Raw genomic sequence first — 25,843 nt, 5'->3', positions numbered from 1 at the left:
ATATAGGTGATAGAATGAATAGGTAGATACATTCATCCACATATACACACATACATGTACCTATCTATCAAAATTCTCATTGACACTAGGTTATTTCCAGTCCATCCATGAGCAAAAAATAAACACATAATAGGAACCCATTAGTAATAATAATAATTTAGCTTAGTGTACAATGGGGATTCCTTACCTTGGGCCATAGCTAATGCAAACATATCACAGCAGGTCTGAATAACAACGCATGCTGCTGAGAAATGGAAAGGAAAACTTAAAAGCCACATGGGGGAGTAGAAATTACACTGAGTCATTAGCCAGGGACTAAGGTTCTTGTCACAGCTGTGCCACTGACTAGCTCTGTGTCTTTAAGCGAGTGACTAAACCACTAAAAGTCCATTTCTTTGTCTATAAAATAGAAATGCTAACTGAATTCTAAAGGCCCCCTGTATTTCTATCATTCTATGATCTACTTTATTACTTAAAACAAAGAACCCAAATGCTCTGAAATAAACTCGAATGATTTTGAAGTTAAAGTTTCTTATGGCTGGGTCATCTGGTCCAACCCCAATCTTATTGTTACAGGGAAGGAACCTCCTTAGACTTTATTCTCTGTGATTATGACATTCACCAATTTTCTGACCACTCCTTCATAGTCACTCACTAAAGACTGGGCACCTGGGTCTCAGTTCTTTGCTGCCCTATTTCTAGAATTAATTCTGGACAACCTCAATGTCCATGGGCGTGAGTACTTTAACATTCTATCCTTGTACATTCTTAGCCACCTCAATTCAAGTACTGTTCACCTGTACTTCACTTGAGTTCCCCATGGTCATGGTCAATTTTAGGTTCTGTCCACACTCCAAATTATCCTATACCAGACACTTTTAATTCTCCAAATCTGAGCCTCCCAGCCTTCAGCTCTCTCTCACACCCTCACTCCCATTCATCTCACATTCTTCAAACATCTTAGAGCACTTGTTTCCCTTGCAGTCATTCAGTCCTCAGCTGGCCTTGTTTTCCGAGTTGTTATCCTCAATACTCAACCCTTTCTGCACTTCTATTCCTTTTTTTTAAAGATTTTATTTATTTATTTTTAAAGAGAGGGGAAGGGAGGGAGAAAGAGAGAAAGAGAAACAATTTGTTGCCTCTTGCATGCCCTCAACTGGGGACCTGGCCTCCACCCCATACATCTGCCCTGACTGGGAACCAAACTGGCAACTTTTCCTTTTGCAAGCCAGCACTCAACCCACTGAGCCACACCAGCCAAAGCGCACCTCTATTCTTTTTCTCCATTAATATGACAGAATCCCAATCCTGGACATATTTCACAATTTGCCTTACTCTCTCTGACAACTGGTTGGGAAGCATGACTGAGAAAATCATTCTACCATGCAGCTTGATACCCCCCACAGGTTCATGGTCCCCTGCTCCTGTGAGCCCTTAGTACCAGCCACAATGGCATTTACCTTGACCTCAGTTGGTCCCTTTCTCCCCTAGTGACAGCTAACATTCACTACTCTCCAGATGCCAATAAAACTGCAAGGTCTTCACAAAGTAAGCTCATTCAATGTGAACTAATTCAGTATCCTGCCCCTCTTCTTACCCACAAATTTAACTATCTGTATCCAACCGTGGCTCTTTCTGTCCCCTTTTAGACAGTGAGTTTGTCTTCCCAACCCCATATTCTGGACCCCACACACTCTGTTATACAAAACTACTCCTTTTAATAATTCATTCTGCTTCTCCTCCTAACCCAATCCCCATATCTTCAATTACTCTCTTTCTTCTAGGTTATTCCCCTTTCTTTCCTGAGCTTCTTATACATCTCTCATGCTAATATCAAAAACAAAAGCAAAACCCTCTCCTTTCCCTTGTTTGGTCATTCTACAAGTATTGACTGAGCATCGTCAGTGTGCCATACACTACGCTGTTCAATGGGCTGCGACAGCGAAGTAGGCAAAGCTCCTGTCCTGAAGAAGCCAAGAGTCTGGGGGAAGAAGCAGACAAACAGGCATTTGCAGTCTGGTCGAGGGCTGCAGTAAGGGAAAGCACAGAGTGCCAAGGCACATACAGGAGGCTCAGTGGTTGGGGATGGGAAGTTCATAGAAATGTCACAGAGGTGGTGGTGTCTGCCTAATGTCCCTTTTCTCTTCCATTCTCAGTGAAGCTCCCTGAAAGGGAAGCCTTTATTTGTCTTTCCCTTCTCCACTTTTCATCCATTCCTCAAACCTCTGTGATATAGCTTCCACACCTGCCACTCTGTTATCCTCAATGCCCAGCTTCAGTGTGGTCCCCAGTGGCCCACATGCTGCCAAGTCCAGTGGACCGTATTAAGCAGTTCTCCCACACACGGGCTCACCTGTGATCAACACTGTTGCTACAAACTCCTCCCGGAAACTCTCTATTTTCCTGGCTACCATAACATTATTCTCTTCTCTGACCATTTCTTACCTCTTACCTCTTGGTCACGTTCTAATCTTCCTAGGTTCCCTCTCTTATGTTTCCCTCCCCTTAAATAATTGTATTCCCCAAAATTCCATCCTAGGCCTTGTCCTCTTTTTTCATACAATCTCTTTGGATGAGCTCACTGTATTCTCCAAGTTTACACAACTGTCTATATGCTAATTATATCTATATTATATCTTCCAACTCCACCTCCTCCTCTGAGCTTTTTAGACTCATATATCCAGCTGTCTTTTTTAAACTATTTTTTATTGTTGCTCAAGTACAGTTGTCTCCATTTTCCCCCCACCTCTCTACCCCCACCCCAGCCATCCCCACCTCCCTCCCCTGCTTCCACCCCTCCTTGGTTTTCTCCATATGTCCTTTACAGATGTTCCTGAAAACCCTTCTCCCTTTCCCCCCCCATTATCCCCTCCCACCTCCCCTCTGATTACTGTCAGTTTGTTCTTAATTTCAATGTCTCTGGTTATATTTTGTTTGCTTGTTTGTTTTGTTGGTTAGGTTCCAGTTAAAGGTGAGGTCATATGGTATTTGTCTTTAACCTCCTGGCTTATTTCACTTAGCATAATGCTCTCCAGTTCCATCCATGCTATCGCAAAGGGCAGGAGCTCCTTCTTTCTTTCTGCTGTGTAGTATTCCATCATGTCTTTATGAAATAGCCACCTGGCTTCTCTGTGGACACTTCAAACTCAGCGTGCCCCAAACTGAAATCATCATTTCCCTCCTTGATGGGATGCTTTTCTTCACTCTCCTATATTCTCAATATCAATTGATGGCTCAGCTAACCAACTAGTCATCAAGTCATAAATATGGGAGCCATCTCTCCTTGTTCTTCCCCTTGCCTTCCTACTTTCATCCAGTCCTGGAACTTATCCCCTAAAGATTTCTTCATGCTGCCCTTTCCTCTTGATTCCAACACTGCCAGTGCTCTGACTTCAGTGCTCATCCTCTCCTCTGGATTAGCCTCACGGCTTCTGAACTAATCTCCTCATTTTTACTATTGTGTACCATCTTTCAAAAACCAGAGAGATGGGCCCTGGCTGGTGGGGCTCGGTGGATTGAGTGCCAGGCCTGTGAAGCAAAGGGTTGCTGGTTCAATTCCCAGTCTGGGTACATGCCTGGGTTGCAGGCCAGGTCCCCAGTCGGGGATGCATGAGAGGCAACCACACATTGATGTTTCTCTCCCTCTCTTTCTCCTTCCCTCCCCCTCTCTCCAAAAATAAATAAATAAAATAGAAAAAAAATAAAAATAAAAACCAGAGAAATGATTCTAAAAGAAAAAGCTGGCCATTCTATCTATATACCTGAAAACTTCATTAGTATTCTATCATCTTCAAAATAAAATTCCAAGCTTCATAGTACACTCTACAAGATTCTTCATAAAACTGAACTCATCAACTCTATAGCCCTATCTCTCACTCATTCACACAGTCAGTCAAATAATATTTATTGAGTGCCTACCATGTGTCAGGTGCTATTGTAGGTGCAGAGGATATGCAGGGAACAAAAGAGATAGTAGACAAGAAATATAAGTAAACTACAGAGTATGCTCGACAGTAGTTAGGGCCGAGAAGAAAACTAAAGCATGGAAGATGGATAGTAAATATGTGGCAGGGGGTGGAGGATTGCAATTTTAAATACAAAGACATTCAGGCAAAACTTAAAGGAAGTAAAGATCAAGGCATACATATGTCTTGAAGAAAAACAGAGGTTGTTTTTCTTCATAGAGCACAAAGGGCCTACAGCAGAAGTGTGCCTGGCATACCCAGCGAACAGTATGCAGGCATGATGTCTAAGGCAGAGTGAGCGAGGGAGAGAACAGTCGGTTAATGGAAAGGGTACAACAGCACCTTAAAGGACACTGAGGAGTTACCGTGAGAAGAGAAGCCATAGGAGGGGTTTAGGTGGAGAAGCAACATGATCTCATTTCAATTTCAAAAGGCTCACTCTGGCTACTATTTCAAGATTACAGTGGAAAAGGCAAACACAGAAACAGTGAAGAAAGTTAAGGGGTTACTGTGAGAATGAAGCAAAAGATGGTAACAGATGGAACCAGAGCAAGAGCAGAGAAGACGCATATGCAAGGCAGGGCTTCACGCAGAGCTGGCGGCTTGGCTAATGTCCTAGACGTGGGACGTGGGCGAAAGTGGGGGATAGAGATGACGCTGTTTTCTGGCCTGAGGAGGGGCAAGAAGGGAGTTGCCGTTTTTTGAGATGAGAAAAATCAGGAAAGGAACAAATGAAAAGGGATAAAAATCATGTTTGGTATAGATCAAGGGTCAGAACCTTTTCCTGCAAAGGACCAGACAGTAAATACTTTAAGCCTTTGGTCTATGTCACAACTACACAACTCTTGTCACTATAATGCAGTCCATAAGCAAATGAGTCTGTCTGTGTTTCAATAAAACTTTATTTATGGGCACTGAAACTTAATATTTTCACATCATGAAATATTGTCTCTGTTGATCATTTCCAACCATTTCAAAATGCAAAAAGCATTCTTTGTTCACAGCTCATACAGGCTAGATTCTGTCAGCTGACCCCTGGTATAGAACACATTTAGTTTTCAGCAATACACACTACTCTATGTCTTATAACATTTAATTCAGGGCTTTTTCTGTAACATCACAATTATTCATGTAATGTAGACGAGGACACATTTTTATGTTGTCATGGCCATTAACATGACCAGCTCAGATTTTGACATGAATTACTCAGCTAGCTAAATAGTGATCTTTTAGGCCCTGGCTGGTGTGGCTCAGTGGATTGAGTGCTGGTCTGTGAACCAAAGCATCGCCAGTTCGATTCCCAGTCAGGGCACATGCCTGGGTTGCAGGCCAGGTCCCCAACAAGGGGCACATGAGAGGCAACCACACATTGATGTTTCTCTCCCTCTCGTTCTCCCTCCCTTCCCCTCTCTAAAATAAATAAATAAAATCTTTTAAATAAATAAATAGTGATCCTTTAGGAGTATTTACTCCATAAAATAGGAAGTCCCATAATATACCACGAAATATTATCAAATTTAACAACATGTAATGTACACGAGCTTCTCAGAAATATACCCATGCAGAAACTGAGTAAGACCTTAAAGGTATAGAGAACCTTCACTCCAAAGTTAGAAACAAACAGAAATTTATTAGCAGTAGATGGTATAAAAGCTCAAGATTAATTATTGTCGGGGGAGGAAGAAAACTAAAAAAAAAAGTGTGCTTGTGAAATTGACAGAATGCTTTTTTAGAAAAAATAATTGGTCCTCTCCAGGGAGTTTCAAATGTTCAAATTTGAAGCTTAAGCTTTTTTATTTTAATAGCCTCACTTAAAAAGAAATGAGTCAGCACCTGGAAAAAAATATTCTAACAACACAGATGTGTACGTAGAGAAAAAACCTAAGCATTTCTAACAGAAGGGAAAAGATGAATTATTCCTCGTTCACTTGTTCAAATACCAGATTTCCTGAGTCAAAGCCTCTCAAGGCAGCACAGAAACGCAATCAGAACAAATAATGTGTCTAGAGAATCACCTTTGAGAAGTCTGTCCTAAATAGGATAAATCACTTGGGAATTAAAAAGAAAATACTTGAATAAATCAGCCACAAATGCCAAAAGAGAAAGTTCATTCTGACTTTCAATCCATTCAATGGCTTGTAAATGCTATGGTTAGTATCAGTGGCTTTGGCAACTGTCTGACCCAGAAAAAAATCTCTGGGCAGCAGTTGGTTTATTAATTGCACAATCACGGTTAAGTTGCTTAAAATCTCTGGGTTTCACTTAGCTCATCTGTAAAGTGAAGAAAAAGATATCTATCCCACAAATAGTGAATGGAATAACATTTGTAAAAGTTTTAACTGAGGGGCCCAGTCCAGAGAACTAAATGCTCAATAAACAGAAATTAATATATTATTAAATATGATATGTAAAAATTCTCTCCTGCATTTCAGAAAGCTTCCAATTAGTTTGGGATAAATGTCAAAACAAAATGGCTGAAAGAAATGCAAAAGCCCTACTGTTCACTGACTTTACCAATACATTTAGGACATAGTCTACATTATCATACCTTCTCAAAGTTGCACTGAGGGTTTCTGCAAACAGCAGGTTTGCAGATAACAATATCACCATGGCAACGGCAGTTCTGGCATGAATCAGGCTTCCAAACTGTGGCGTCCTACAAAGAAGCATAAGCTCTGAGTTAAAAACTGATCAGTCAAGGTGTGAGCACACAAAAGCAGCACCATCAACAGCCCCAGAGCCTGAACAATTAAAAGGCAAAGGAAAAGTCACAGGCACACATAGTGCTTGCTGGGCACTGGCTAAACCTCGAGAGGCAGTGAAAGCAGCATAATCCATTGCGCCACAGTCAACCCACGTAGCCAAAGACAAGGGCATGCAGCCGAGAGCTGTCAATACCCAGAGTAAAAACCGTTGATTGACCTGGAACATCAGGAGGACAAGCTGCTCCCTGACTTGATGTTTCTTGTTAAGCAGCAGAAATCATCAGAGCCTGTTTAAAGGAAAATGACACTTGGACTAGCACTAGCCAGCATTTCCCAGCTCTTTGCTACTACCTACTTTAATGTGCATCAGAAACAAGAAGGACTTGAGTAAGTAGTTCAAAATTTTTAAGGCAGCTCAGCCAACACACTTGTAAGGGAACTTTGAGACGCGACATGGCTCCAGCAGCAAAGGCATCTGGGAAATGCTGGGCTCTGTTTAACTCTCTGAAGCCTCAGGCTTGTCTGACTACCCAGAAAACCATAATGCCACCCAAATATAACCATCATGTCCCAGGAAGGATGTGAATGAATGTATACAGTGTGATAACTGCCTGATGTTATTTGTTAACTTATGCATGCATTGTTCCTTCTGGTGGTCTACGTGACTACCCACCACTTGGTTTTACTATTAACCCCCATAAAAAGGGATCCTGTCCTGGGAGGGGAGTGGATTTTTCCTGGCCTTCCACCACCGGGAGCAGCTGCTTTGCCCGTGTATGTAAGTTTCTCCTATTAAAGCTCTGAGGAATTTGAATAAGGCCACATGTCAGTTTTTCTAAGTTAATCCTGAATTTGGACTTTTGGGGCTTTTCCCCAAGAACACTGAGTGGCTATTATGTGTCCAGATGCATACTCGGCACATGTTATACATAAAGCATGATCCACAAGGATCCCACAGGTTATTTGGGATTATTAACATGAAGGTATTAAATAAACATAAATTGATGATACTATATTCTCAACAAACTGGAAAACAAAGTAACGGTCATAAAAGAAAAGTGAAACTAAGCTCAATGCAAAAACATCTCAGAAATTTCCTTCCTGTTTCCCACTATCCATCGGGCTGAATCCATATTTCAGTTGTGCCCACTCTGAAGTACCTTTGAGCCCAACTACCTCGCACAGAACTCACAGAGACCAGTTTCCGTCCTTCGCAAGGCTGCTATGATGGCTGCAAACTGAAGCAGGGACGACACCATAGACTGCAGTGAAATATGTTTTCCCAGAAATTTCCTAACCTAAATTCCTATTTTATATGGGTTAAAAACAGCTATCCTGTTTGGCTGAATTTTAAACACTCAATCTCTTTTAAGAGTGCTGTCTCTGTTATTCTCTGGTTTAAAACTATGACGTGGCTCATCTTTACTTCTGATGGGATAAAGTGTGGATGTCATAATCAGGCACTCACCTCCCACTCTGGTCTTGGCAAATCTCCGAATCCTGAGACTTTCATCCCTCCATTCCAGTTGGTCAAGCCATTGGACAGACACAGCCTCCTTTATCTGGTATCACACCTTACCCTCTTCTGGGGACCCCCACTCCTCCTTCACTTCCCCAGAGACAGTTAGTGCAAACCAACATGCTTCCTTTAAGCCTGGACCTCAAGGATAAATGTTACCTAACCCTTAACCCTGCACAACACACACCCACAGTCAGTTATGGCTCTTCACTGATGCTCTGTGACCCCACTGTTTCCTGCATTCATTTACATTGCTGTTGGCTTGCTAGACCAGAATGGAAGCCCCTCAAAGCAGGCACTGTCCTGGGCTGTGACTGCAGATCCTTCATAAACCAAGGCTTGTAATGGGATTCAGAACTCAGGGTGCCTGAGAATCTAGGACTAATCTAGGACATCCCCCACTAATCTGGCTTGGGGGATGGAGAAGCAGAGGATGGCCACTGAGATTTACTTTATATTACTGACAACTCGGTTAGCTTCATAATTATGTTAAAGAGCTGTGCCTGCCACTGTGGTAAAGGAGATGGGCATGACTTTTTTAACGTATCCTGACTTGTGACTTAGCCTGTGAGCTTACAGTGTATGCATTAGGCTGGGAGGCAGTTCCCCGATTATAGTGCCATCAGGAGAAGCAGGGGGGTGGCTCCCCTGTGTTACCAGGAGACGCCTGCCAGGCCTGGGAATGGCAGCTGAAGGAATGTAAGATACTGGAGGACTGGCAGAATGTAGCCCATTGTGGGAGGAGTCGGAAATGGGGTTACGTTGGAAGCTCGGGGCCAGGATTTAAACCAGGCATGACAGCCATTCGCTCTCTTGGCCATATGGGTTGAAAGGGTGCAGAAGGACCCCCACTGGCCCTCCATGGGGAGGTTCCACGTGGTTTTAGATTAAGAGCTGGAGAACACAGTAACATGGCTGATGGTGCTGGGGATTGCGGGACCTGTCCAGCCAAGCACAGATCAATGGGAGATGTCTGAGATGCTGAGCTGTGACCGGGAATGTTAAGCCACGGACTCCCCGCCTCCCCCCCACCCCCCGCCAGGCTGAAATGCGGTACCTCTGACTGGCATATTCTGAAACTGGCCTGATGTTGTGAAAGGGAGACAGTAGTGTGTGTGTGTGCGTGTGTGTGTGTATTTTAATGAGAGTGGGACTTAATGGCAGAATTCTGCCAGCATTCTAAATCTGTATAACTTTTAAATAAACAATTTCTTTACTTTTCACCCAACCCTGGCATTGGGAGTCTTGGTGGTGGGCAATCAGGCCCACACATCTCTGTCAGAACCGCGCAGGCTGGGACTCCGTAACAGGTACACAGTTCATAAGGCACTTGGCAAAGACATTTTCCTTCTTCCTAAAAATTCTCATCCTTTTTTTTCTTAGTCAACCAAGTCAAGTGCTATTAAAACAGAGTATGAGCAGTGTCCAATTTCCTGATAGAGTCATCAGAACACCAACATTCGATTTGAACTAGATGAGCTGGAAAACAGGCAGAGGCTAGCAACACTTTCACACCAAAATACTGAAATCCAATGTAATGGTTAATACTGTGTGTCAGCTTGGCTAGGATATAATACCCAGTTGTTTGGTCAAACACCAGCCTAGATGTTGCTGTGAAGATATTTTGCAGATGTGATTAACCCTTCAATCAGTTGATTAAATAGGTAAAAGAGATTACCTTCAATAATGAGGGTGAGCCTAATCCAATCAGTTGAAGGTTTTTAAAGAAAAAACTGAGGTTTCCTAAAGAGGAAGCAATTCAGCCTCAAAACTGTAACACAGAAATTCTGCTGGAATTTCCATACCACTAGCCTGCCCCACAAATTTCAAAATGTCAGCTTCAACTCTCGCCTGAATTTTCAACTTGCCAGCCTGCCCTGCAGACTTGGAACTTACCAGCTGTCACAACTGCACAAGCCAGCTCCTTTAAAAAATGTCTCCGATGGGTTCTGTTTCTCTGAAGGACCATGTCTGACATACCAACACTGTCCTGATTTACATGGATGTGCAAAAATGAAGTCATCCTTTCAGGCTAAGAAATGTTAAACGCATATATAATCTCTTGGGGAATGTGCCTCAGAACCAAAGTCATTTAAGAAATATAAAATACATCTGAGGTGAGATTACATTTCCAGTAGCCAATTCCCCCAAAATCTGAGTCAAACCAAATGAGTACTAGAAGCTTACTGGAAAAGCTCTGATGTTCTTTTTTTCTTTATTGTTATAGCGCATTCCTCTGAAATTGGCAATAGTGTGCCCACGTCTACTCAACCAAACAGTAATGACAAGTAGGTGAGAAAAAACAAATTCCATTCCCAAGCACAATGTAATATGTTTCCTGCTGATTTCAAGAAAACAACATTAGTTTCAGGATACAGATTAAGTAAAAATGACAACTTCACAAAGCCAGCAGCTACCATTTATTGATCATTATCTTATGCCTGACTCTTGAAGCAGGAAACACTGATGATAGGAGCCCTTGAAGCAGAAAACACTGATGATAGGAGGCCTTTGTGGTACTGAAGGAGGGTGGCTTCGTTTGCTTTCTCAACCTCTGCCATCATCCTAGAGGGCTGGACCCAGCAGAAAGGGACGTAAGTGCACACGGATGCTATTTTGCAAAGCACTTACCTGCGTGACAACCCTATGGAGCTGGCACTATCCTTATTATGACTATTCCCATTTTACTGATGAGGATTCAAGAGATGGAGCAATTTGCCCAAGTTCACAAAGCCCTGTGAGCTCTAAGAACTCAGGCTGCCTGTGCTTTAGGCTGCCGGTGAATCCTGGAGTCACCATTTATCACTGGTGAGTCCCTTATCAAGCTAAGGCCTCTGTATCCTAGGATCCTCAACTGTAAAGTAGGGATGATCACATGTTTAATTCATGGAGTTATTGAAAGAATGAAATGAGATGATGTATTTGAAAAGATCTGAAAAGTGCCTGGAAATTACTAAGGTCCACTCAACATAATTTATTTTTTAAACCAAGTGCTTTCTACGATGTCACAGGCATTTAACAAATACCTTGTAAACATTTCCTTTTCTCAGAGTGGAAGTAGTCCCATAAGTACCTTGAGTTTCCCATCTTCCTAGTCCAGCCTACACAGGTAAAACAAAGTGACATCATTACTGAATTGGGGTCCTAGCACTGAAAGAACCCAGGGCTTTGCAGTAGAAGGGAGGAATGAATCCATACAGTAGATGGCGTTTGCAGGTAACTGGAAAAGCCTCTGTCTCGCTAAGCTGACGTAGCCATGAAGCCATGTCTTCACTTCACTCAGACAGTGGGTGGCTATACTGCCTCCACATGCTCCTTTGAGGTCAGTACGGCTCTAAGGCGCCAATCATCTTTACTATCCAGATGCAGCGTTCCCCCACCGACTGTCAAGTTCTCGTCTGCACCTCAGTTATTTCCTCAGTGACCCCAGACTCCAAGATAGTCAGTTACTCTTTTCAACAGTCCTCCACCACTGGGTTTGGCTTATTGTTTGGTTCTAAACAGTAGAGTTATAAAAACATGGAATAATTTTTCACTTTTGTTCATAGAATCATAATTTTTCTTTATGTTAATTCCAAATTAAATTTATTTGGTCCCAGGAAGCCCTCCTGAATTTGTTTACATATCTTCCTACTACACTATGATTCTTCAAGGTAGGAGATCTCGTTCTATTCCTCCTTGTACATCCCCATCACCCAACACAGTTCCTGAGTGCTGGGGGAATTCACTAATGAACAACCTTAAGTATTTTCTCACCCTCAAGATAATATCTGTCCATGTGAATTGAGACACGCTAGTTAGGATGCAAGACCTTGACAAAATAACATTTAAGTGATGTCACTACAAAATCCCCATAATATGAAAGGTTACCACTTCACTCAATCAAGCTTTGTTTGAAAAAAAAAAAAAATTCCCTTCATCTAGGCATTGGACTTGTCAAAAAAAAAAAAAAAGTCCTGGTAATAATGTCTTCATAGAGTAAACAATGTATAGTTAATTTTTAAGTAAAGTAAGCCCTTTACCAAGGCCTGGGCAGATGGCCATGTATTCTTTTATGTCTAAAACTTTAAGAATCAATTTCTGTGGTCCCATAAAATTGCTTTATGACAGTAGGGATTCTAGAGTTCCTCAATAGCTAAAACTTTGGATAAAGTCATAAAGAGAAAAGAAATAACATTGTAAAATAACTTTTACAGATTTTCCATGTTACTATTGCCACTCTGTTGCTTTAGAATCCTATCTTCCAATCTAACACACTCTACAATAGAAATAGTCTTCATACGGTTTTTCTCCAAAATATAGATTAAAGGATTAGATTTTGACAAACCTAAAAAGCAATGAAAATATGATCTGTTTAAAGTTTTTTATATTTTTAATAATATGTGAATAAAATGTTCTTGCAAAGAATGCAGTGCCTCCATCCCCAAATATTTTTAAAATAATAGCAAGATGCTTCAAGAAAAAGAAGAAAAAAAACTTATTTTACTTGGTTAAGTATTTACAGACATTTAATTAGTACTAAATATAAACAGTGACTATATTCCTCATCGGTACCTAAATTTCTGGGGGAAATTATTTATAGTATCTATAAGAGCAGCATATCAACTATCAACATAAATTTTCTTTCATCTAAATGGTATAATAACCCTACTTTAATTATTAATTCATCTCATTTTAAATTCTCTTGGTTTCTTACACCAAAAATGAGAAAGAAGCAGTAAAGCTCCCCCAAAGCAGTGCTTTCAAGTTAAAAAATAGTATGAAAATATGCCTTTCTGTAAAAAAAAATACATACATGGAAACAAAGTATGGAATTATATAAACCATTAAGTGAAGGTTACTCATTCCTGGGTGTGAATTCTAGGTGATTTTTAGTTTTTTCCTTTATTCTTATCCATATTTTCTATTTTTTCAGTAATAAAAATATGTAACTTATGTGCTTTTTAGCATATTAAAATTTCCTAGAAAAGCTTGACCAGTAATAATGAATATACATACGTGCTTCCCATTTATTCAATAAAACATATTTTTCTAAATAAAGATTTTCCACAAAAATCTCAGATCCCTAAAACCACCTCTTGGTAACCTACTGTCGGGATAGAGAGCTGATGAGAACCTCCTGGGTGGGAGGAGTTTGACCAGGACCCCTGACTCCCCAGAGTTGGGAGAATGGCTGCTGGGCAACTTTGGGCCTCAGGTCCCTGTATACTTGTATCCTGAAAGATGTCGTAATGCTCTCCCCACTTTTTCCCTTTAGTTTCTTTTCCTAGTTCTGAGGCATCTCTGGCATCAACCTTCTGTTCTTGTGGTAGGCCCTCGGGAGACCCAAATCCTCCTTGAGTCAAACGGGAGGACCTAGCTGGAGACCACGTGGTGAGGGTGCAAGCCTGGGGCTGACAAAGGAGAGCTGTTGGAAGCACCTTGGGGGAAGGGGTGCTAAGAGTCCCCCCAAAGCACTTCTGGAGAGTGTATATTGGTACTTAGAACAAGCCAGGTCCCAAGGTGCAGCAATGATCCCATGACAGGACTGTCATAGTCAGGGCACCTTCTCTACTGATTAGAAAGTTCCAGTGACTTCTTATTTCTCTCTCTGACCTCATTTCCTGTCCTCTCTCCCAAACCATTCCTACCAGGCTCTAGTGACCCTGGCTTTATTGCTGTTCCTAAAACTACCAAGTACGTTCCCAGCTCAGGGCTGTAGAACATGCCATTCTCTCTGCTTGAATCGCTCTTCCCCCAAATGTCAACGTGGCTTATTGCTACCCTTCATTCAAGCGGCTGCTCACACACCACCTCCTCTGGCAGGATGTTGCTGTCATTTTATTCCTTGACTCTGTTTTCTTCCTAGCACCCACCACCCGACATTATATTATGCAGGGGCTTATTGCTGGTGTCTCTCTTCCCCAATAGAACAAAAGCCTAGGGGAGCAGGAATTTTGTTTGTTTTGTTCACTACCGTGTCCCTAATGCCTGGAACAGTTTTCACACATAGCAAGTGAAACTTATATGATCTTCTAAAGTCATTTTTTAAATATAAGGTAGAAGAACACACGTAGAATTGGAGCTTTGGAGTAGAGCTGCCATGGGGGAATGGAGTTACTTACAACCACCTACCAAATACGTAATAGCCATTTATCTAAACTTCTCGAGTTATCTCCAAACTTCCTTGCACTCAGTGAAGCTTTTAAAAATTAAGTGTGTTCCCTACTTGTCCTTCAAAGCAATAAAAGAGCCACAGTATTCAACAGGGCCTCGTGTCTTCATTTCTGGAGGTTCATTTTCCTGACAAGTCTGGTTTTTAGGAAGGATAATCCATAAAAAACAGTTCTTTGACCCAGCTCCAGTTCGGGCACAGAAATAATGGTTCTTGTTTGGCAAGGAACCATAAAGAAACAAATCAATAACTTTCATGAGGTTATTTTACAGTTCAAGTCTTTCCCCCAGTGCTTTTCCTCAGACAGCTTAGATAAACAATATGTTCTCCATTTGGTCTCATTTTAAAATTCATGTAAAACTTCTCATGTAACACTTATTATTAAACAAAGACTGAATCCTTGTGTTTATATGAAATTCTCTTCTTTCAGGAGGAGAAAATATACATTAATGCCAAATAAAAGTGCAAAGGGCAAACGACTTCTTGTCTGAAACCTATTTCAAAGGACTGCTCCATACACTGTAACGCCCCCTTATGGAGCTTCTTCTTTTCCACACCAAGGACCTACGTAGTTTCCCACGTCAGCACCCTGGAGTGATTAGCTTGTACCTGATCTCCTCCTGCTGCTGCTGCCTCAAAATGACAAACTTGAAGGCATCAGCCACAAGAATATCATTTGTATACAGAAGGAACAGCATGGATCACGGATGAAAAGAGAGCTGCTATGTACAACTGAAAATGCCTTTGTTCCCTTGCGGACAAGAGACCGCGAATAGCATGGCAAGTTAGCCTCATGTCCTGACACACATATCTTCTTGCAGTAGTGTTGTACCACAGGTGGAGGCGGGGGAAGGAAAGGGACCAGGCTACCGCCAAGGGCCGGTCCTTCTCCAGGTCCCCACACACTCACGATCTCACTGCTCCTCCCAGCATCCTGCGAACAAGGTCCCACTGCCCTTATTCTATCCATGACGGAACAGGATTGAAGGAAAAGGCTGGGTGAATTGTCCAGAGCACATCCAGCGATGGGTAAATCTGGGATTCAGACCCATCCTTCTTCTTCCATGCTATATGTAGTATCATACAATGAGTGCCTTATATTTTATGGCAGTCTTATCGTTCTTACTTCTACCTTCTCATTTTAATGGGTCAAGGTGAGACACACTGGGGCAGCACTGCCAAACCTGCAGAGGAACAAACTGTGGGGTTAAGTGACTTACCCACCTAACACGATCCCCGCGCCTGCAATAGCACACTCTTGCCCTCTTATTCCAACTTCCACATGTGCCCCAAGCGTCAGCTGAAACACCACTTCCTCAGGGAGGCATGCCTGCCTCCTAGATAGACTAAGTCAGTGTTCCCTGTCTCATGTTCCCAAAGCTCATCCTGCTTCCACAAAGCCAGACTTGCTCCTCCAATTTCCATTTTGCATAGAAAAGAAATAGAGATTCTTTAGCATTCCTATATTTTAGATTTCTTCCTAAAATATGTTAAGACAGATATGATTACCATCCCCATTTTACCGATGAAGAACACAAGGTTCAGAGAGGTTAAGTAATGTTTCCAAAGCTCATAAGTGATAGAAACTATATCTGAATCAGCATCCATTGGAATCTGCAGATTATGTTTTTCCCACCAGCCCTACCTCCGGGTCCACAGCCTTGGCCTATGAACGCAGGTTATATACCACACAAACTCAGGTAACCATGCCAATACGGTAGGGTGGGTAACCTTGGGTTCAAATACTAATTCAATTACTTCCTAGCTTTGGGACCTTGGACAAATCTCTTAGTTTTTCTGAGTCCCCATGTCCTAATATATAAACTAGGAGAAGGTAGGCCCCAATAGGGAGGCAGAGATGAAATAACCTAATGAATGTACTTAGCACAGTGACGGTCCATAGGTAACATGAAGTAAACAGTAGCGATGAGTCCGGTGATCACTTGCTACAATCTTAATGTGTCGATCGTGGCATTTTCTGTGACAGAAGAATAGGTGGTGCATTTAGAGATTTGGAAAATTCCCACAATACGGGAAAGTTAACTTTCCCACAGCTTAAATGTTTACAAAACACTCCAGTATAGGGCTGTGGAAACTATACCCCTGGAAGGGTATCTGGGGGGGAAAAAATCTCTTCAAAACACAGAATACAATTAATTCCCCAATAAATGTGCTACCCGTTCCAAATTCTGAAACAATGGGGACACAGGCTTAGCCCTGAAGTCCTTCTAATTTTTTCATCCTTTCTAACACCATCCTGTTATAGTAGGAACCCAGCAAAGAGCACCTCAATGACAAAATAAATTCCTATAGATGTTAACGATATAAAAAGTTCTATAATGATTAAAAAGTCTGCCTCATATTTCCACTGAAGCAATCCAGATAGTAGGGAGACTCTAATAGAGCTCAAACTAGTAATTGACTTTTTTCCCTCTAACAATTCAGCTCTCAGACTTCATTTCATATTCCTAAGGCAAATGGAGAAGAAAATTAAACATTCAAAATGTTGGCAGACAAAATTACATTATAGATATATCATCTCTTATATTAAAATTATTTATTTTCTTGTCTTCCTCTTCCACCAGATCATTATCATTCATTTTATAATTAGTTGTTTACTTGTCTCTCTCCCTTCCCAAGAGGGAGAACAATTCCTTTATATTTAAGCGGCTTTGTATTCCCATAGTAAATGAAACATAACAGGCACTTATATTGTTTTTGATAGAGTGGATAAATGGATGGATGGATGAGTGGATATTTTCAAATTTAAATAATTGCTAGCTATTTTGTGATGTAACTGCTGGAAGTCAAATACACAGGCAGCAGCGCTTTACTCCCCGTGCTGCCCTCTAAAGCCTGCCCTGCAGCTGCAGGGGCCATTTCAGCAGGCGTCGTCTGAGCTCTTGCTTTCTAGACTTAGACTCAGTCCAGGCCTTTGCTCCGAAGGGGCCCCTCGCTTTCTGACTGAACGCCAGCCTCGTCTGCCTGATGCGGCTGTGTTCCAACATGCCAGAGCCGCGTCATAACATCTGAAGCTCTGCTTCACGAGCTCAGCCCCTACCTTTTCTCTCTAGCCAGCCTCTTGGCAGTTGCCTTCGTAAAACTGGCCATCCAGTACATGGCTGGGAGTTGTACTGACACACTGACCCAGGCAAGTCCCACCTACTCAGCCTGCTGTCAGGCCTAGCCGAGGCCTGGGTCAGATGTCATTACGGTGCCCAGCCTCACTGTTTAATGGGAAGCAGGATCCTGCACAGGAGCTATGCCCCTCCAGGAGGCATCTGAAAATTTGTTCTGAAGGCAGAATGTTGGGATTTATCCATTGACATGGAATAAGCTCTAGATGTCATGTAATAGGCAAGACACTCCTGCACAAAGGAAAACTGTCCCACTTTCACGTGACTTTCAAATGTCCCACCAAACATTTATGTGAGTGAAAAAGCTGTTTGTCATTACTGACTATATATCCTAGCCCTGCTTTACATATTAACACAAAGAATTTATTGAGCAATAACAACGTACACTAAATTACCCAGGAACTTAACTACCCTGTAACTCAAATAAAAGTTGTACTTTATTTTGTTTGGGACCTTGTGAAGATAACAGAAGAAAATAAAAAAATATATTAGAGATTTAAATATAACTATGAATATTTCATCAGATAAGCGGTATCTACAAACATAATTAATTTGAAACCTAGAACAGAAAAACACAAATGAGATTAATTTTGTTGAACTGCATACTGGATAGAGATCCAAAGGGCATTAGTAAACAAAAAGGTAAATCAATAGAAAATATCCAAATGGAAGGACAAAGAACAAAAAGTATACAAAACAGAAAAGAATGCGGGAAACGCATGGAATGTGTTGCCAGGTTTAGCACATGGGCGACTGGGTTCTGAGAGGGCAAGGACAGAAAATGCTGGAAACAAATTTTTGAAAAAATAATAGCTAAGAATTTTCCAAAGTGAAAGAAAAACATCAAGCCATGGACTCAGTAAGTGCTGGGAATATCAAGCAGAATAAATATAAACACCAAAGCACATCAGAGTAAGACTACTAAAAACCAACAGCAAAGAGAAAAATCTTTTTTCTCAATCTCTCCCTATTCTCCCCACCCCCAGCCCCTGAAAACCACTTTTCTACTGTCTGTTTCTATGAGTAATATTTTTTGTTTAGATTCTACATATAAGTGATACTATGCAGTCTTTTCTTACTCTTTCTGACTTATTTCCCTTAGCATAATGTCCTTCAGGTTCATCTGTGTTATTACAGGATTTCCTTCTTTTTTAAGGCTTAATGATATTCCATTGTATCTTCCACTTTTTCTTTACCCACTCAACCATCAGTGGACACTTAGGTTGTTTCATAAATAAAAATCTTAAAAGCCATAGATTGGTAGGGAAGTACCTTCAAAGAAGAACACTAAACCCAAGAGCTAACTTCTCCACACACAAAAAAAAGGATAGAAGTCAGAAAACAAATCTTTAAACGGATAAATTAAAACAAACACTAACTTAGAGTTCTACACCCAGCAAAGTAGCCTTCAAAAATAATAGTGAAATAAAGATGTTTTAAGTTAACAAAACCTGTGAGAAATTGTCACCTGCAGACCCAAACTAAAAAAAAAAAAATCTAAAGGAAGTCATTTAGGAACAAAGAAAGTGATTCTAGATGAAAATACAGTAATGTAGGAAGGAATTTAGAGTAATGGAAAAGGATAAATATGTGGGTAAATCTAAATAAAGACCTGAGATAATAATATCATGGGATTTAAAATGCATGTAAATATTAAATGCATAACAACAATAACACATAAGACAGTTGAGGACTAAGGATAGTTAAAGTGTTTCAAGATCCTAGTACTAGTTGGGAGAAAGTAAATAAAATGATTAATGCCTGTGATAATTTCTAGTATAATCCAATAAAAGCAGGTATAAGTAACAAGCTAATTGATGGGGAATTAAAATACAAAAATTATTAGATTGAACCAAAAGAAGAGAGAGAAAGAGAAAAGTAGGACAGAGGTGACAGAAGGTAAAAGTAAGATAGTAGATATAAACCTTAAAATAGCAGTAATACACTGAATGAATATGTTAAAAGATAAAGATTGTGAGACTGTATAAAAACAGAATGCAGACCCCATAACATTTGACAGCCGTTATTATAAAATATCAACTTAATTTCTCAAAGATAAAACTATATATATATTCTGTCTAGAAGGTATCCAGCCAAGTAATATGAAAAACAGAGACATGTATTGAAGAAGATGCAGATAAAAGAAACGTTGTACATAGGACGATGACACCTCAGTCCCCTTCGAAGTAGGCACCTTGGGACCTCACGCAGTTCACCCAATCACTATCAGCTGCCCCACCCTATTATCCTGAATCTCATCTACAGTCTGAAATCTCTTCCCTTTCCAAGGTGATTTTAGTTTTGAGAAAAGCCAGAAGGCACAGGCACCAAATCTGGGCTGTAGTGGTGCTGAGTCACCTGGGTAATTTGATGTTTTGCCAAAAAACACAAGACATGATGCATGAGAGGGCACGTTGTCATGATGAAGCTGCCCATCGCCAGTTGCCCAAAGTTGTGGCCTTCTGAATCATCCAAATAGTTTCTGTGGAGGAATGTTCAAGCTTAACTCAAAATGTGATGCAGATTCACTGCTCTACTCGATCATTTTGAATGCAACAGCCACAGAGTACACAGGCTCATTCAACAGCGTCTACCACCCCCACTGACTAGTTCAGTGAAGGTGTCATTGGTCACGCATGCACATTCCAGTCCACTCTCCTTGGCTGGAAGTTTACATTCATGTCACACAAACCATTCTCATTATATTAACAATGGCTGGACTTTTTCTGGACAGATCTTTCTCTCTCTCTCTCTCTCTCTCTCTCTCTCTCTCTGTCTGTCTCTCTCTCTCTCTCTACACACACACACACACACATGCACACCATCAGCCTGTGAACCAAAAAGTCACTGGTCCGATTCCCAGTCAAGGCATATGCCTGTGTTGCAGGCCAGGTCCCCAGTAGGGAGCACACGTGAGGCAACCACACATTGATGTTTCTCTTGCTCCCTTTCTCTTTCCCTTCCCCTCTCTCTAAAAATAAATAAATAAAATCTTTTAAAAAAAGGACATACTTCACCAAGGATTTATTGAGGATCTATCATGGTGCTAAGCAATGTGAAAGATACAAAAAAAAATTCAACCCAAACCAGACACAGAAGAATATAAAGAAAAAACATACTATTGAAGAAAGAACATAGTATGAAAAAAGAGCTTTGGACTGAGTCAGAACCTGATTTTTACCAAGCCCAGCACACTAGACAAGTCACTTGCTGGGCCTCAGGTTCCTCTTCCAAAAAAAAAAAACAAACCCCAAAAAGCAGACATTAGGCAACATCCTCCGTAATCTAGAGTTGGATTTTGGACCCAAACAACTCTGTGCTGGAAGCTATCTCCCTGCCATAATAGTTATAGAACCTTAAGCAAGATAATTAACCTGACTCAGCCTCAATTTCCATTTATATTAAAAGAATAAAGCTAATAAAACCTACTCTGGAGGAATATCAGGAGAATGAGTTAGATAACATATGCAATTCCTTAGCACAGTGCCTGGCACTTACAGGTTAGAACAAAGACCTTCCATTCTCCATCTTCAGTCCTTTCCTCTACTCCAGACAAACCCCTACACAACCTCGGTCTCTGGAGGGACCATCGCTGCACACCTCTGAGCAGGATTTATAAAGGAGTTCATCACTGCCGGGTTTTGTCACGTGTGCATTTCATGGTCATGTTCATCAATATACTCCTGGTGTACAAGCAAGGTAGCTTACTTTTCAAAATGCGATACTGTAGAGTACTGCCCTTTTAAAAAAATCACACAACTTCCCAAGCCCACTACACAAGTTATATGTCCAGATAGTAGTTGTAACTACTATTTACTGAGCAACTATGACACACATATATTACATATATGTATTATACATGTCTATATTATAGGTCTGTGTATGTGTATATGTATGCTTGTATTATAAATATTACATGTATATTACACACATATGCACATATTTTTATGTATCCATATGTGACACTTTATCTCGCCACAATCCTATGAACTTGCTATCATTGCTCTGCTTTACAGGGAAAAAAGGAACTACACTTAAAGAAATTATTTGGCCAGTTATCATACAACTGGGGAAGCCAGAATGTGAAGCCAGGACTGCTAGATTTTAAGAGCCATGCTTTTTCAAATGAAAAATGATATTCTAAAGAGAATAGATCTCGACAGGTTTGAACCTAACTGATCAATAGACCTAACCGACTTTGGCTGCTGCTGCAGCCTACACCAGCCCCCCTGCTGCTGGCAAGGTGTTCTGGGAGGGAGGGAATCAGGGACCAACAAAGGCGGCCAGCCCTGCCTGGACAATCTTACTCTCACTCTCTTACTCCAAATCGTAAGCTTCTAGGAGAGCAAAAATAATTTCTCGTGTTTAAGGAAGCTTTCTATAAAGCCACATGACGTAATAAAATAATGATGATGTAGTAACAAAACTAATACCAAACAATACTGCTCAAAACAATTGTCTTAGTCTTAGTAAATAAGAGTTTAATAATTACTTAGCTGATGCTCTTTTTATTTCCTGAGTTAATAGTGAAAATATTCCTAAGTCAGCGACAGTAAACAGTTTTTACCATGTATGCCAGCTGTTGAAGTACCTATTTTACAATGCCGCGTTGAGAAGGATTCTGAAGCTCTGTCCAAGTAGGTTGAGAAAGATTACTATTGTCCGCCATGGGCTGAGGGTTAGGTTGTGGGGAGGAGTAGGAGTTACCTGTGCATATGTTTCCACATGCTAGAGACAACACAATCTACTGGGCCAAAACCGCTGAGATGATCAACTTCAATGGTAAACTAATCAACTGCAACTTTCCATATTTTTCCATTAACCTATCCAATTCTTTCCAGACATGTAACCCTTTCCTCATTCATAACTAGTTTACAAAGTGGGCTTATGTTCTGCATCAGCTAGTGCTCCCAAGAATACCCTGGCACAGGCCACGACTGGCATATGAGGTTAGCACCTTCACCCCGATTCCAAACCAAGAGGAAATTAGCTGCCAGCTCTAATGGGAATGACATATTGACTAAGTTCTTAGACCAAGCAATCCACTCCCCCAGTCAGCAAAATCCACAGTGGTTGAATTCCCTAACAACATAAGAATGCTTGATTAGATTTGCTTCAAGCCTCACTGCTTGCCAGGGAGCCTCTGAGGAGAAGCAGGTATCAGGTGTCTCCGAGAAAGACCCTCCCAGGGTTCACTGTTAAATCCAGAAGCAGAACCCAGGGCAATTACACTTTTGGTACAATTACCAGCATCACCCACTCCCTGCCAAGTGAGGAGACTTGGCAGCTGAATAATACAGCTTTCATTTTACATTTCCACTCCAATTAACTGACAGTACTAGTCAATTGGCTGAATAAAACAAAATGCAAGGGAAGTTGAAAGGCCTTTATGTGGTTTCCAAAGCTAGGCCTTCAAGAACAATGATGAGATGAAAAAGACTGATAAGAGAATTAGGGGACCCTTTGCAACAAAAGGGCAGGCTGCAGACAACCCACAGGTGGAATATATGGTTTACATGGTGTACCAGAGATATTTAAGCTAAGCACCCATCCAGCCTACTATTCACTGGAATAATGGCAAGAGGATTAAATTGCTACACCCTCCCCCAACCCTGCCAGGTCTGGCTGGGACTTATTAATATTGCACAATATAGACAAGCAAAAGCACACCTTCTCTCGAGAATGTCTAGCCTCTCCCGTCCCGCTCTGCAGTCAACATTTACAGAGAAGTTACTGAACTGAGTGCAAAGCCCTGCAAGTGCTGAGGGGTTGTTGAAGAAACAGGAGACCATGAGTCTCTGGTGGAGCTCAGAGTCTGGTCAGTGAGGTGAAATGCACACAGGAAACAAGGAGACCATACAATAAACAGTGGGGTGGGGAAGTAACTTTGAATAACTGAACCCGTTTGAATCTGCCGACCAGTGCCAGAATCCTAGATAAATCCCACAGAGGGGTTCTCATAGATTCCACTAGAGTCCTCACAATTTCTGGTTGGATAACTCCAGTCACTCTTCCAGAGCTGAGCAGAATCAACCAGTGCCTCCACCCCGTGCCTCAGGCCCAGGGACGGTGCAGACTGAACCTGGGCAAAGCTCCACAGCTCTGCCCTGCTCTGCTGTATTCATCCAGAGCTTACAGGAGGCTAATTACAGCCCTTGTAAACAGCTTGGGAGAGTTCTTGCTTTGGATGAGACTGAAATTTCTAAACACCCTTGGGGGAATGATTCCATTAGAGACAGCATAGATTATAATTTGTTTTCTGGGCTTCATTCAAAACATGCTATTTCAGTGTTTCTTCATTTTTGGCCCTGTGATTGATATTTAATATGGACTGAAGGGGTTTTATGATCTTATCCTAAAGCTGAATGTCAAGTATAGGAAAGAGGAAGTGTTGCTGGTAGAAATTGGGGCCTTTCAAGGAGTCGCCAGAATGTCTGGACACTGGCCTTTGTTCTGGGCCTGATGAAGACAAGGCCAGACTTTTCCCATAGCAGGACGGATGGAGATGAGACACTGGGAAGCTGAGGGCAGCGTTCTATTTCTATCCCAATAAATCTTACCAGGACACCTCAACCTCCCATGTGTGGGTCCCCAGAAATGCTTTCCTCATGACTCTGTGGAAGGACCCACACAAGGGAGGTTGAGGTGTTGTCTGATGAAGTTTATTGGGATAGAAATAGAAGGCTGCCCTCAGCTTCCCAGTGTCTCATCTCCATCCACCCCGCTATGGGAAAAGTCCAGCCTTGTCTTCATCAGGCCCAGAACAAAGGCCAGTGTCCAGAAATTCTGTGCCATGCCAAACTTAGTCCAGTTCAGTCTCTGTCCCTATCTGGCTATCTTAGCTTCTGTTCCTGGTTGCACTTGGATGCCATGCAGCTGCCAGCTACGCAGCTGCTAGGCCCACATGGCTGCTGTGGAGTGTGCCAGCAAACAGGGCAAGTGCGTGGTACGGGGCAAGAGAAAAGGAGAGAGAGGGAATGAGAGAGGGAGAGAGAGGGAGTGATAGGGAGGGAGAGAGGGAGAGAGAGCAAGCAAGAGAGAGAGACAGAGCTTGGATTATACTACTTTGGGCTTAGGAAGGAGCAGGCTCTCTTTCAAACTAACCAATTAATTTCCCAATCCTTAGCAGGCTGGTGTTCAGTCCCTCTCCTTACCAATCCATTCCCTACATCTGCCAGGGTTTTCTGTCCTTATCCAATCTGTTCCTTTTCCCAGGCTAGGCTCCACCTCTTATGGTTGCCATCTTAGCTCCTATGGTACATGCCTTAAAGTGGAAGAACCTTCCCCTGTACCATCTTGGCTTCTACTGGGCATGTGCCCATCAGAGGAATTTCCCCTTTATTGTTTATTACCCCCCCTCCCCGCAACCGTAGTCTGGGCAAGTGGATGGGTTTTTCCCTGGGGAGATTAGAAAGTCAGTCCTTTCTTCCTACATGAGAAAGGGAGGGGTGTTCATCCCCTTGGAGGGGCACTGCAGTGATCCCCTGGGGTGCTGAAGCTGTAACTTCCTGCTGAAGCAGGGTTATGCTCCCTAGCTGATTACGCTTCATAATGTCTGATTCCCTTTGCTCCCTTCCCTTTTATTAATATCAAGCTTCCTATGCTAACAGAAGCAGTCATTTGCAAACCAGATTTGTCATCCTCATCTTGGAGGCTCAGGGTCTCACAGCTCTCTGTAGAACCATATGTCCGTGAATCACATTTACACACCACATTGTTCGATGCACACTGTGTGGTTCACTCAACCTGGACCCCATTCTAAAGGTGGACTGATGGTTAGACATGCAATTCAAAGGATGAAATGAGGTTTGGCAAGGGTAAATGTGTATCCGTAGGAAATGATAACAGTATTTTGGGCATGAGAGCCCTTTCCAGGCATACCAAAACGTCTAGTTAGAGCTAACAGACGACAAATGCAGTAAAGAGCATTCTCTTTAGCTGCAGAAGTGAAGATAGAACATATGCAAATTTTTTAAAGATTCTAATACATATGCAAAAACCCCCAGGTAATTTTATTTCAACTATCAATTAATCAGCCCAGAAGTTGTTTACTATCACATTAACTTTGTATATACACAAGGATTACAGAGAGGGAAAAAATGTTAGAACAGTAATGGAGGCCACTAAAATTTAGCATTCTTTATCTTTATAATAAATTCAATCCCCACTTTTTTAGTTAAAAAACAATAGCTGGTCACATATTATCTTTGATGGTAAATGTGTTATTTCTTGAAGAAAAAGAAACAATGCTGTTAGTACTCCCGAAATGTCTGAATAGTCTGTATACCTTAATGAGTTGAGATGAGCTCCTGAATGCGATGGCTGGAAAAAGAGGGAGAAGGTTAAGTGGGTGTCTGTACTAA

General features: G+C 41.6%; 1 protein-coding gene across 3 annotated transcripts in view; it reads right to left on the bottom strand.

Annotated features, from left to right (window-relative positions):
• The window catches only part of FRAS1 (Fraser extracellular matrix complex subunit 1), a 423,027-nt gene that overhangs the window by 269,059 nt on the left and 128,125 nt on the right, over positions 1 to 25,843 (bottom strand). For all 3 annotated transcript variants that reach the window (XM_024577139.4, XM_053922841.1, XM_045184911.3), the window contains exon 3: positions 6,514 to 6,621. In XM_024577139.4, the coding sequence (XP_024432907.2) occupies positions 6,514 to 6,621 (108 nt within the window). The remainder of the gene's footprint in view (positions 1 to 6,513; positions 6,622 to 25,843) is intronic.

Source organism: Desmodus rotundus, chromosome 4 (assembly GCF_022682495.2).
Source record: "Desmodus rotundus isolate HL8 chromosome 4, HLdesRot8A.1, whole genome shotgun sequence".
In the NCBI taxonomy this organism is placed as follows: Eukaryota; Metazoa; Chordata; class Mammalia; order Chiroptera; family Phyllostomidae; genus Desmodus; species Desmodus rotundus.
The sequence above is the reverse complement of the archived record's forward strand: the minus strand, read 5'-3'. Positions and strand labels throughout refer to the sequence as shown.